The sequence below is a fragment of the Oratosquilla oratoria genome, chromosome 9 (assembly GCF_046742065.1).
Source record: "Oratosquilla oratoria isolate Oo_2021 chromosome 9, ASM4674206v1, whole genome shotgun sequence".
Taxonomy (NCBI): domain Eukaryota; kingdom Metazoa; phylum Arthropoda; class Malacostraca; order Stomatopoda; family Squillidae; genus Oratosquilla; species Oratosquilla oratoria.
Genome location: NC_134785.1, coordinates 47,771,448 through 47,785,742, shown reverse-complemented (window position 1 = coordinate 47,785,742; position 14,295 = coordinate 47,771,448). Strand labels below are relative to the sequence as shown.

At 38.6% G+C, this 14,295-nt stretch overlaps 1 protein-coding gene across 1 annotated transcript in view; it reads right to left on the bottom strand.

Annotated features, from left to right (window-relative positions):
- Positions 1-4,479: 4,479 nt before the first annotated feature.
- Positions 4,480-14,295, bottom strand: part of LOC143028068 (uncharacterized) — a 21,267-nt gene continuing 11,451 nt past the window's right edge. Inside the window, exons 2-7 of the mRNA XM_076189709.1 lie at positions 11,423-12,422; positions 11,193-11,266; positions 10,559-10,762; positions 9,999-10,159; positions 8,975-9,075; positions 4,480-5,803 (exon numbers count right to left, since the gene is read on the bottom strand). Of these exons, the coding sequence (XP_076045824.1) occupies positions 4,710-5,803; positions 8,975-9,075; positions 9,999-10,159; positions 10,559-10,762; positions 11,193-11,266; positions 11,423-12,422 (2,634 nt within the window). The 3' untranslated portion in view covers positions 4,480-4,709. The remainder of the gene's footprint in view (positions 5,804-8,974; positions 9,076-9,998; positions 10,160-10,558; positions 10,763-11,192; positions 11,267-11,422; positions 12,423-14,295) is intronic.

Sequence of the window (14,295 nt, the reverse complement as noted above, 5' to 3'; positions counted from 1 at the left end):
AATATCGTGTCATGAAGGGAACCATGTACCATAAATGTCCGTTGGCGCTGTTCAACATATTTTAGCATTACAATCCGTATCAGCTTATAACCAAACATCCTAGAAAGACATTTAGAGAACTCTTAGTTAATAGTGAGAACACGAGAGATGCATTAGTTTACAATGCTATTGATTTTGACAAAATCATTACTGTCAATGAATATGTTCGCCTTGTTGGCACATCGTCCGCAACAGCATTATATGGGACCTCATTATGACTGGGAATCCAGTTAAACCTTGCAGACCTCTCTTGACGATGAAAGAGGTTCAGCGAGAGCTGGATTGACGTCGTTAAGTAGACGTCATCCGTTGTTTTGCTCGACCGAATGGCATCAATAGTCCTTGTGCCTGTGTGGATCACGACTGCCCGGCAGAGAGGGCGTGATCCAGGACCTTGGAGATGGCAGAAAGCTCCGTGTGCAGAGTGGAGTTGCCTTCACTGACTGCATAGATCGGTCACCCCATCGGCGGTCACAAAACCACGCCAAACCCTCCTCTGAGGAGATCCACAGTCTTCAGTGTAGTACCACGAACTCGCTGGAGGGTGATGGACCTCCTGACCTGGAGGATCATGGGTCGTTATCGTGCCGGGAAAGAAGTGTCGCTTGGTAGAATAAAAGAAAATAACGCTCTATCAGCTGAGTTAACGACATTTATTGGTATTGTCCGTAATCAGATCTATCCAACAACGGGAATATAAACCAGTTGTGCAGCGTGCGTACGTGTATACACGTGTACAAACGTTGATTTTTGGAGCATGGAAGAAGAAATATTATAAACATTGAACATAATATTACTTAAAGGCATATAGAAGTACTGAGATGAGACTACACTAAAGTAGCTTTTATCCTGCACACACACACACACACACACACACACACACACACACACACACACACACACACACACACACACACACACACACAAGAACACCTTTCCTAAGTCTATCCCTATGTCTCCTATAAACTGACTGGATGAGCTTTTTATTTTTTCTTGCACATACCAAAACACACGACATTACGTCACAACCAGAAGTCGGTGGCTCTTCCAAGCATGCGACAACTCGTCACTACCTGCGTTACCCAGATTAAAAGAAATAGTAACATGCCACAAGGTAAGGTGGCCAATTTGCATCCACCCACATGCAGAACACACATAAGAACACACGCATTGATTCACTACTCCCGACATGCGAGGATCACACGGGCAGTGCATAGGGTGGTGGAGGTGGCAAAGAACGTAACGAAGAGACGAAGGTGAATGCCATACTGTATATTGTTTTAGAAATTAAACAGCGTTGTTGTTATTATTATTTTGCGGCGATTTTTTAATCAGAATAAATTTCACAGGAAAAGTTAGGTCTCTGGAGAGGAATAATCAAAAGTACATATTGTCATGTTTCGCATGTGTGTGTGTGTGTGTGTGTGTGTGTGTGTGTGTGTGTGTGTGTGTGTGTGTGTGTGTGTGTGTGTGTGTGTGTGTGCATGTTTTGTATTTGCATGTATTCACTTAAGTATATTATACAGCTACAGTATATTTTAATTGTATATAAATACAACTGTGACTTCCTATGGGCAGAGCGTTGTGCATGGTCCTTACAAACTTGTGATAACACAGTGGTCGGAGGTTCGAGTCCTGTCCGAGCTACAACTTATTTATTTATTTGTCTATTTATTTTTATTTGTGTATTCATTTATTTTATTTATTATTTGTTTATTTATTTTATTTTATTTTATTTATTTGTCTATATATTTATTTATTCATTCATCTATTCATTTATTTATTTATTTATTTATCTATTTATTTATCTATTTATTTATTCATTTTATTCATTTATTTTATTTTATTTTATTTTATTTTATTTTATTTATTTATTTATTTTATTTATTTATTTTATTTTATTTTTTTTTCGTGTTCAACTGGCTTTCCTTTACCGTAGAATTCCCTCTTTGTAACCCTGACAATAAATACCACAGTGTCGGCACCATATCTAGCAAGGATTAGGAAATGTACAAATCAGGACATGGCACTGTTCATGATAGGTTATCATCATATACCGTATCAGCTTATCAGAAGATATCCTAGAACAGGGGTAGGCAACTTCTTAGTGTCAAAATCAGCAAATCTTCGAAGCAAAAATAATATAAAGTCCCAATCGTGCTGGGAACATACCATTAACTGTTTTGTAAATATTGGGGGAATATTTTCAAATATTGAAAAAAAACACTGAATCGGTAAATTCAAAGCATATTGAAGGTGTGATTTGTAAGTGATGTCAGATTGAATGAATGTAGAATGTAATTAAGTTATTCTTAAGGGGAATGACATCAGACGGATACTGAGGTGGTGGTTGGCACTGGGGGCGTGGGCCTGGTTTTAGGGATGGGTTTAGGTTTTGGGGCTGGGATTGGAGCCAGGCGTGGGTTTAGGTGTGCTTGATTTTTTGGGAGCACATAAACACCTCCTCTCTTTCTTGCATGACAGCATCATCTATACTACGGTTTCCCAACCCTGTGGTCGCCAAGACATCTTGTATGCTAAATCTCTTTGTTGCTTCCAAATTCATATTGCTATAATAAAATTCAATGATGTTAATTTTGTCTTTTATGACCTTACATTACCTTTTTTACACATATATTTATTATACTTGTCCCCTACTTTTTACAGTCAACAACTAGTCATATATATCAACATGTATACAAATAGATCATTGGGGTCGCCAAAAAAAAAAAAAAAAAAAAAAAAAAAAAGTTTGGGAAACACAGATCTATACAATCACTCTCTACTCATCCCCATCTCCCTTCCTTGCTCAACAGACATTCCTCTCTTCTCCAACGCCCCGTTCACTCTTTGCTATCTTGTATTTCTTAAACAGACCACTCATATCTGAAGTGAGGACATAAAAGGCAGAATAGTACACAACAATTTCAAATGCAAAATATATTTGAATAAGACTGAGCACATCCACTGGCACAAAGAAAATGTTGTCTTGCTTGTGTAACCACATAGAAAATGTTTTATCCTGTGAAACTGCAAACTAACAACACATATACATGTACTAACAAGAACGGGATAGAGAGAGAAAAAGAGAGAGAGAGAGAGGAAAGACAGACAATCTTGCAACTAGTTACTTTGGGACACTTTCTTTAACCTTATTTATATCACACAAAGTATATGACAATTATATTTACCGAACTTAATAGAAAATAAATCCAAGGCTCGAAATTGTTAACACAGTCATTATAAACACAGAGACAACCCCGAGTAAAATATATATAAATATATATATATATATATATATATATATATATATAGATATAAATATATATATGTATATACATATATCAAATAATCATCCCGGCTGCTACGTATAATTTGCTCCACGATATATATATATATATATATATATATATATATATATATATATATATATATATATATATGTATGTATATATATAATATATATATATATATATATACACATACTTATATGTATGTATATATATATATATATATATATATATATATATATATATATGTATGTATATATATATATATGTATGTATATATATATATATATATATATATATATGATATATATATATATATATATATATATATATATATATATATATATATATATATGTATGTATATATTCATGGCAGTTTTAAATTTGATAGATTTTTAATCCAAGGGCAGGAACCTTTCCTTAACTAAATAATAATATTGTATAATTATATCTTAAACACAAAGTTCAGTTTCAATAACATTCATGTAATGTCACGGAACAAAGATTGAACTTTTCGATGCGGAGGGAGGGAAGGAGAGTGAATCAATCACCCTTCAGCGGCAGCACTATGGCGTACTTCACATATTTTGTTTTGGCAGATGACATTTCTACAGCCTCGGGCATTTTAATTTTCTTTCTAAATAACACTTTCGCTGCGTTCTGCTTTCTTCGGTCATGCTGTCTATCGTCAAGGGATTTTATTCACCTCAGTGAATCAACCGCTCCATTATCACAAACGTTATTTTTAAAAACGATTCTATTAAATTAAAAGGCTTGTTATACAGCGGTCCTCCGTTTGATAGTAGTCGCGATCTGCCGAGACCCCGTCAACAGCACAACTATAATGAAATCGTCTCGGGACTGCCATTAGGCTACGTTATCTATACAGAGCGCCACAGCACTGAGGTCAGACTTCTTTAGTCGGAATGAAATGTGAATTAAAAATTAGCAGAGCTGGGCGCGTTACCACTGGACAAGTAGTGCGTTACCGAAAAATATATATATATGTATACATATACGCATTGTATACATACACGCATATATATATCATATATATATATATATATATGCATATATATGCATATATATATGCATATATATATGCATATATATACATATAACATATGCATATACTGCACACTGACGGAAATGCACCCCAGATTTTTCGGTAACGCACTACCTGTTCGTCGGTAACGCGCCCAGCTCTGAATATTAGCTACAGAAAATTTACACATTGCACTAAAATGGTTAATGAAGAATTTAACACTTTGGTTGCAAAATGAAAAAGGTAAAACTCGTGCAAATCGGATGTGTTTCAGTCTTTTCAAAGGTACGGGTTGTCGGATTACTTTCCCGCGATTCTTGCACCCATAACGGTTTTTAGCTGAATGAACACTTGTGTCTTTTTAAATGTCCAAGTTGAGTGAATCGCTGCCCGCACTGCTTGCACTCGTACGGCTTCTCACCTGTATGAACTCGTGTGTGGCTTTTTAAAGATCCAAGTTGAGTGAATCGCCGCCCGCACTGCTTGCACTCGTACGGCTTCTCACCTGTATGAACTCGTGTGTGGCTTTTTAAACTTCCAAGTTGAGTGAATCGCCGCCCGCACTGCTTGCACTCGTACGGCTTCTCACCTGTATGAAGTCGTGTGTGGCTTTTTAAATGTCCAAGTAGAGTGAATCGCCGACCGCACTGCTTGCACTCGTACGGCTTCTCACCTGTATGAATTCGTGTGTGTCTTTTTAAATGTCCAATTTCAGTGAATCGCCGCCCGCACTGCTTGCAATCGTACGGCTTCTCACCTGTATGAACTCGTGTGTGGATTTTTAAATTTCCAAGTTGAGTGAATCGCCGCCCGCACTGCTCGCACTCGTACGGCTTCTCACCTGTATGAACTCGTGTGTGGTTTTTTAAACTTCCAAGGTGAGTGAATCGCCGCCCGCACTGCTTGCACTCGTACGGCTTCTCACCTGTATGAACTCGTGCGTGGCTTTTTAAATCACCAATTTCCGAAAATTGCTGTTCACATACGAACTCAGGTGCGTGGATTCGTGCGTGTGCTTTTAAAATTTCGGGGTTCGTGCATTGATATCCACATTCCGTACACTTACATAGGATCTCGCTTGCATGTGTTCGCGTTTGATTTCTTAAATTATCGATTTCCGAAACTTGTTGGTCATCCTTTATATCCTCGCTGATACAAATGTCATCGTTATAAATATTCGCAGGTTCCGTACATAAGTCATTTTCCTCTTTATTCATACAAATATCGGTATTTAATACATTTACACACTCCGTTGGCGTATTTGAATCCACATCACCAGCATTCTCCTTCCCTCTCCATCTTCTCTCACAAGAAAGGCGTGCAATATCAACGCAAGTCTTTGTGTTGCTGGCACGCAATGCTACCCGAGCATCCCTTTCCATAGAAGGACTTCCTTTATTCACGTTGTCATCCCTGTTACTGTAATCATCTGCAAACAAAAGAACACGAGGCTTATGCACTGTAATCTACTCGCATGGGTAATATCTGTTTGAAAATAACTATATTATCAATTATTGTCAAGCATGCCTTCTTCTGTTCATGCAATATCAACCAACATTTCTTTAGCTGGCTGCCCAGGGTATCTGTCAATGTCAATATGAAATCTTGTGACATTTATATATATATATATATATATATATATATATATATATATATATATATATATATATATAAGAGAGAGAGAGAGCCTTAGCTCATTTGAAGAACACCTGGAGCCAAATAAGCAAATAAACAATGATATATTAAATAAACTTAAAATTGTCACTACAGCAGAGATTAACTGAGGTACCCAAAATAAATCTTTTATCATGGCGTCCTATCCTAGAGGAGTTGCTCATACTCTGACCATCACTGCTTCCGAACAAAAAAATGAGATTCCATGTTCTCATAAATATTCGATTAATCTGCACACACACACACTCTTAAAAGGATTGGCTGAGTCAAAATACATCTTCATATTACACAGACCCGGCACACTGCTTGGGTCAAATGCAATGCAGCGAGACACAAGAAGCTCTTTAGTTTCATAATATTCGTTCATAACCAGGGTTAAGATATACGAAGAGGAGCGATGGAAATGTCGATCAAAAGATGAGTTTGGAGAAATCACTGTGAGTGGAAAGAATAATTGAATTTTTGATACAAAATAGATGAATGAGTAATGGGAAGGATACGTGAAGACGACTGAGATCACTGTAGCTTCTGGATTCGAACGTTGGTCCTCGTCGTGAGGAACACGATCGAAACCAAGAAGCTATCCATCACACACTGGAAAGACTACATGGAGAAGGTAAGAAACTTTAAGACCAATCTAGAAAGAAATATATTGAAGGAAGTTAAGTAGTACATACTGTAGAGCAGCGTTTCTCAGCCAAAGTTCCGCAAAAGGTCCCTAAGGGTTCCGCGAGAACAAGTGAGATAAGCTAATACACTTTTGGTTTTTTATTTAATTCCATATGCGTAATATAATTAAACACGCACGACATATTCTTAGTTATTGTAATAATGGAATAGAGACATCATCCTATCTAACCTATTATTACGATGAATTTATTTTAAAGGATACAGAAGGGTAAAAAGGTTGAGAAACGCTGATGTAGAGTATGAAAGTATGGCGAAAGAAATAAAGAAAAAGAAAGAAAGAAAAAAATATATATTGCTGTCATTTGCCAAATTTTCTGGGACGTTTGGGTTAGTTAGACTAGGTTAGATAAGATAAGGAAAGGTTAGATTAGGTTAGGTTAAGTTAAGAAAGGATTGGTTTAATACCGTATTGCCAAATATTCAGTGGGATTTACAAAATATCGCCATGGCGATGACCACGATATTGTTGTCCTATACGGCGATACTATCGTCTTAATTTAACTTTTATGGAATAGTTGTGGAGATAAAGAAGTATATAAGAAGATATATATATATATATATATATATATATATATATATAGAGAGAGAGAGAGAGAGAGAGAGAGAGAGAGAGAGAGAGAGAGAAAGAGAGAGAGAGAGAGAGAGAGAGAGAGGGCAGTAGAGGAAAAAACAAATCGTACACAGTTGAAGTCCTATGGACAGATAACGTGTTCTGTGTCTTGCGTAGAGGTTGCATTTAAGTGCTGAGGAAGACCGTGGAGAAGCTGGAAGGAGACGATAGTGGGTTTCCAGAAAGAAAGAAAAGTGGAAGCATAATATGTATTGCTGCATGATAGAAGTGGAATAGGAGGAGGGAAGGAATGGGAAGAGGACGACAGAAAGGGACGAGTGGTTAGATTTGGAACAGCGTTGATAAAGTGAACAGAGGAACAATGAAGAATGACAAAACTATGAAAGAAATGGAAGTTAGGATTTAACAGAGGAGAACTTTAACAGTGTTCAAGAAGAGGAGTTGATGATAATTTGATTTAGCGTCGCGACCCCATCCCCATTAGGAAGCCAGGACAGTGCCCCTCACAGAAGATTTTAAAACGTGGAATTGAATAAACCACGCCAGTTAAACTCGCCAATAGCAAGGTTCGAACCACCATCACCTTGACCTCCGTCGCAAGCAGCGACGCACTAACCCGCTCGGATAGTTATGGAAAACGAATCACATTCTTTGTGAATCATGCAATGGTAATGGGGAATAGTGAAAAAAAAAATCTGTGTAAGCTTAATTTTTTTTTAAAGATATGTGAGAGAACATATTGAGAATGAATGTCAATAAATAGTGATAAAAAAAAATAAAAAATTTCAAACTCAGATTGAGAGAGGACCTGTTTAAAAGAGGTATAATTGCTCTATTATTTGAGGAGGAGGAATAAAACACGAAATGGAATAAAATGACAAATGCTTTATGAAAGGCTGCTAGAATACTAGAGAAAAATGAAAGGCGAGGAGAATCAATTAAAACCATGACAAACATGGTTAGAAGTACAGTAGAAACCACGCAGGAACTAGGTAAAGACTGAGAGAATGAACTATTTGTCTGTCAGTGGTGTTAGGAGATTGGACATGACATCAAACTGGAACAGATGTAAGGAGAAAGGTGTTGTGGACGAAACGGTGAGTTAATAGGGGAAATGAAGAAGATAAGATACATATAGGAGAATGATGAAGAAGAGAAAAACAAGTAAAAAGTAGTGAAAGGAAATAAAGGAAGTGGTAGCATAGGAATTCTTCAAGGGAGAGTATACGTAGAGAAAACTGAAAGAATGAAAGCACATATTTTGATTCACAATATATGTCTTGATTACCTACTAAAGATTATTTGTTTCATGTCTTGCGACACTGCTTCTGACCCAGGGCAGTGGACAAGGTGCAGGGATGACCCGTCATCCAGGAGGTGCTAAGATAAGAGGGAGGGTGGAGGGGTGTGGAGTGTATTCAGGGGTGGAATGGGTGGGAGTTTTTTATGCCTTTTCCTTTTTGGCTACCTCCCTTGTAAGGGGGAAAAAGCCTTGGTATATGTATGTATTAAATAAAATCATCAAGTACACATATTCTCACATGACTAATGTTCACATTTATGACCAAATATGCTGGATACACTCACAATAACATACTTTCTTGTAAACAAACATAAGTATATGTTGTATCATAAAGATGAATATGAAAACTCTCTGCTACTTACCAGCTCCTGTTGTATACCCACTCATCCAGCTGGTTTCATCCCTGTTTATTCCCAATTCTCGGGCATAGTCGTCTCCATACCAGACCATCAGCTCGGCGCCTCTGCAGCAGAATAATATTGACTCTGGGCATGAAAGACTACACCAGGGCCCCAACAAGGGGAGGGGCAATGCCCCGGGGCTGCACTTTTGGTGAAAAGAAGGTAAAGCAAATTCCCCCTAATGTACTTTTAATGCATGATTTATTTATCATGAGTTGTGTGTATGAATGATGTGTGTATAAACGTTGTTTTGTGGGTGAACGTTACATGTCAATCCAGCTAGTGACCATCAGATGTAGAAGGTGGTGGTAGTGGTGGTGTGGGGGGAGGGGCACTTTTCGACTCACCCCGGGGGGCACTTACCTATGTCGGGGCCCTGGACTACACTGTTGGGGATTTTAGTCAATGTTTCTAGTCACTATAGTCTAGTCACTATAGTTTGGAGTTCCCTGGATCAGACCAGCTTCCCTACACCATGGCCACTCTAATAAAGTTTGGGACTATATTTGACTATAGAGATTCCAATTAGGTCTCACGGAAAGGAGACCACTTTTCTCTTTACCGTCAACATCTTCACCTCCACCTGGAAGTGCAGTCCCAAGGGGCTGACACTCGGTGTCCGTTCTAGACCCATGAAATCTTAATACCAACTTCAACTGCATTTTCTCAGCTTTTCTGCATAACGAGAACTGATAATTGGCAACAGCCGTCCTCCTATTACAAGCTCGTGACTAGAAAGTTTCCCACTGATGCAAGAACGTTGCCAGATGCTGTGGGACTGTGGATTTCCAGTCAGTGAAATAGATATCATCATCACATCTACCATTTACCGGGAAGAGAACATATCAAGAATTAAAACAATCATGTCAGTTAACAAACAGGAAACGAATACCGCCACAGATCGATTCAGGTACCCTGGTTATGTTGAACGAGCAAAAAGGTTTTGGTTTAAGCAGTCTCTCTGATAAAGAGAAGTCTCGCCAACCTGTTGATGTGGGTGACTGTCCGGTAGTAGATCTGTCCCTGGTATTGGAAGGCCGCCAGGTTGGTTTCTCGAAGGTTCCGCGAGCAGTTGACGTAACGCATCCAATTGCTCACCGAAGGATCTTCGGCGTCCACACATGAAATACCGCTGTGCCCTCGGATCTGCAAAGGAGACCTTGTGAATAATATACACTGAAATGAGGCAGTTACGAACCAATCCTTTCTGACCACTTTTTCAACAGTTTGGAAAAATAAGATAAAATAGAATAAAATGACACTACTTATAAATGAATAAAACAGAAATAAACAAAACAAAATAAAGAAATAAAAATTAAATAATAATAGTAATATTTCAGTCATGATTAAGCGAAGTCTAGTAGTTAAATATGCCTAACATTTCACATAAAAAATCCGGCAGTTTCCAGCAGCTAAACAAAACAAAGTCAGAAACTCTTTTTCTACATGAACATCCGTCTGTGCGACCTCATTTGCTGACGAAACACTTTACTCATGTCCTAACTCTCAGGTTGTCATTTCTAGATTCCCTGCGATATAGCCTACCCGCCAGCCATATCCTGACTCGGTCCCTGGGGTCTGCGTTTCCTGCAGAAGGCGTCCTTCGTACGGCCCAAAGACAAGTCGTGGAGGGAGGTCGGCGTTGGTCCAGACCCCGAGACCAGCGCCGGGGACCTTGGATGTGTTGATGGAGAGCGGCCACGGGACAGTTTGGCGGGCTCGGTCGGGCACACTTCCGTCACGGGCAACCTGGCAAAAAAAAATAATAATAAAAAATAAAAATAATAATAATGATAATAATAATAATGATAATAAATATGATAAATAAAAAATAAAAAATAAAAAATGAAAAATAAAAAATAAAAAATAAAGAATAAAAAACAAATAAAAATAAAATAAATAAAATAGATAAAATAAATAGAAAAAATAGAATAAAGTAAACAAATATACAATAAAAATAAGATAAACATATATAATAATCAAATTAATAAAAAGAATTGAATGTGTCTTCAAATACAAGAAACAGCTTTGTTTAATCAAAATACATAGTAAATTTTTAAATTTTCGACTTCCCAGTAACGTAAAGCCTTATTTTGTCTTTGGAAATTGGTATTCGCACTATGCTATGCTTTAAAGATTCAAAGGGTTTACAGTAAAGTTAATATTATTCATCTCTTACCTGGCGATCGAATATAAGTGTCAGTGAATGAAACAGACATTCTCCTTCCCATTCTCTATCGCAATCATCGCAAACTGTCGGCAGAACAGGAGAAAAGTGATATTCAAATCTTCTTTATTAAAAGAAATACTCTTTAGAAATATTGTAAATTATAATGAATAAAACACTTATGAACCAGTCTGTTATGAAAATATCTTTGAATGCACATAAAAAAAGGAAGAAAATCTTACATATGAAGTCATCATCAGCTGGAAGAGGGATCTCTGCATACGATTTCCTGGTAGAGCGTCTGAGTGAGTAACGTCTTGGCTTTACAGGACTGGAGGTCTTCTGACCTGCTTCTAAGTCTCCGGCACTTTCATCGCCGAAGATTCTCCATCCCTTGACAATGGCTTCAGTCATTTCAGGAACTTTGTCCTTGTTGTCCATCTCGAACCTAACTCTATGAGTTTTACGTCCTTCTTCTCTTCCTTTGACGTCGTCCTCTTCGTTTCTACTTGAATATTCACCGTCTTCTTTACTAGACAAATGTTCACTGCCATTGTCCTTTCTAATCTGATGTTCACTATCATTATTTTGCTTGATCTCACCCACAATGTCCTCCCCACAGCTGAGCAAATTCTTATCTTCGCTGTTAATCTCTGCGGAGTTTTGTGTACAGTGGATCGATTTTGTGGTGTCTTGTTCTTCAGGGGGAGGCATCTTATTGCACTCTTCTTTCTTAGGCACGTTCCCATTGTTTTTTTTCTCTCTGGTCAAGGCTACATCTTTATTCTCTTTTCTGGCTGTATGTATAGTGCATTCTTCTTGTACACCCAGATTTTCTTTGTCCTCTTCCGGTCCAACTCCATTCTTCCTGACGCCTCCCTGACTATCCCTGACAGCATTGTTCTTTTCCAGAACCTTCGTTCGTTTATCTCCTTCTTGATTATTCTGTTCACCTCCTTTCACCCTGCCGATGTCTCGTCGGTTGAGTTCCGTTAAAACGCCACATTCTCTGGCAGAAGTATGCTTGGTTCCTCCTTGGTGAGAAGGCTGGTCATCGCAGCCTGGATTCTCTCCAGTCTCATTCTGTGAGGCAGTGAAGGACATGTCTTGATTTTCTTTGCTGTGCTGATCGCCAGATGAGGCAGATTTCTTGTCACCAAAAGTAACTGAAGATCCAGAACTAGTTTCAGTCTCCTGGCTTCGGTTATCATCTCTTTCTTCCGGCGTTTGTCTATATACAATCTTTAAGGGAAAAAAGTGAATCCTGAACAGTCAAGATTATTACATTCATATTTTCTGTTACAGGCAAGATACTGGGATACACATGATTATCAAAGAAAGCATGGGGAGAGAGACTGGAGGAAGTGGATATCTTTAGATACTTGGGTGCGAATGTGGCGGGAAATGAAGGAGTGGAGGTGGAGGTAGAATGAAGATTGGAGAGAAACAAGTAAATACCTTGGGGGATTAAAAAGTGTAAGGAGAAATAGACATTTGAGAATGGATGCTTAGAGGAGATTGTATGGAGGAGTGATTATGTCGACAGCACTTTATGGGCCAGCAACATGGAACATAAGAAAGGATGAGAGGAGGAGTTTGAATATGTTTACGATGAAATGCCTGAGAAGTATGGTATGGGCTACTAGGCTGGATAGAGTGAGAAACGAGATGAGGAAGAGAGAGGGGCTGGGAAGGGAGTTGGGAGATAGGGTTGATGAAAGAGTATTGGGATGGTTTGGACCCATGGAAAGAATGAGTGAAGAAAGATTAGTAAAAGAGGTGTGGAAGGCAAAGGTGTGGGAAGTGAACATGAGGGGGCGACCAAGGATGAGATGGATGGATGGGGTAAAAGGGGCATTGGGAAAAAGGGGAATGTCTGTTGAGGAAGGAAGGGAGAAGACAAAAGATAGGGGTGAGTGGAGAATGGTTGTGTATGGATGATGTTGTGATGCATGGAAGGGAGTGGGTGGGGGATGGGGGGAGTATGTGTGAATGATATTTTGACGCAGCCCGAAGGGATTTCTCCCCGTCTTCTCTTTTTCTGCATGAGGGGACGGAGAGGAGGGGTCGCCGATTAAATGAAGCGGCCTTGCTGTGGATGTGCTGAGTCTTGCTACATTGCTTCTGACCCGGGGCAGTGGTCGAAATGCAGGGGTGACCAGTCATCCAGGAGGAGTCAAGATAAGAGGGAGGGAGGGGGGTGAATGGGAGTGGAGTATATGGGGATGGAATGGGTGGGAGTGGATATTGTGCCTTTGATTTCTGGGTACCTTCTCTGTAAGGGGTGAAAGAGTCGTTGGTATATGAAAGGTGTATGTATGTAAGTATGGGAATATTTAAAGAACCTAACAGAAAAAAAAGAGAGCAGACTTCAATTAATCCGTTGCACCGATTCTCTTTTGGAAGAGAGCTGTGGCACCATGAAAAGTGTCACCACTTCTACCCATGAAGGACCAGGTTTTGCAATATGCAGTAGTCTTAAACAACAAATCAAAATCATCCTAATATCTAGCGGGTCTGTCCTATTGTACACAGTAAAAGGTGGCAATGCTAATTTTTAAAGATGGAAGGCTTTCTTTAACACAGAAGCCAGAATAAATAAACAAATAAATAAATGATAATGAATTGATTTAAACATTTAACCGGTTGGGAACTTCTTTCAACTAAATGAAATCGCCAGGCGGACATTGGAAGCAATATAATAGGTACGAAAGTCGCTATCTGTGGGTTAATTGTGAATAAATAATGCAAACCCAGATTCAGGTAGGACTATAGTTAAAAAACTAATGATAATGATATCAGGAAACCCAGTGCATCCTTTCAAACAACAGTGACAGTTTTTTTTGTATTACATAGTACCTAAAATGCCTGTAAAACTACATCAATGCCAACACAAAGTACTTAAGTTAGATAAACTAAGGTTTGTGAGGTCACTCTTGCCCTAGTACTTCTGACACTAAGTTATCAGCTGAAGAGCAAAACTTCTAAAAATCAACCTAACTCGCTTAAATCATCACTTCTTCCAAAAGTCAGTAGTTACCAATTGCAAACCAGGTCCAGTCACATTAGTGATGTTAACCACAAGAGCACCAAATTTGTTTCCTAGTCCAGGGCA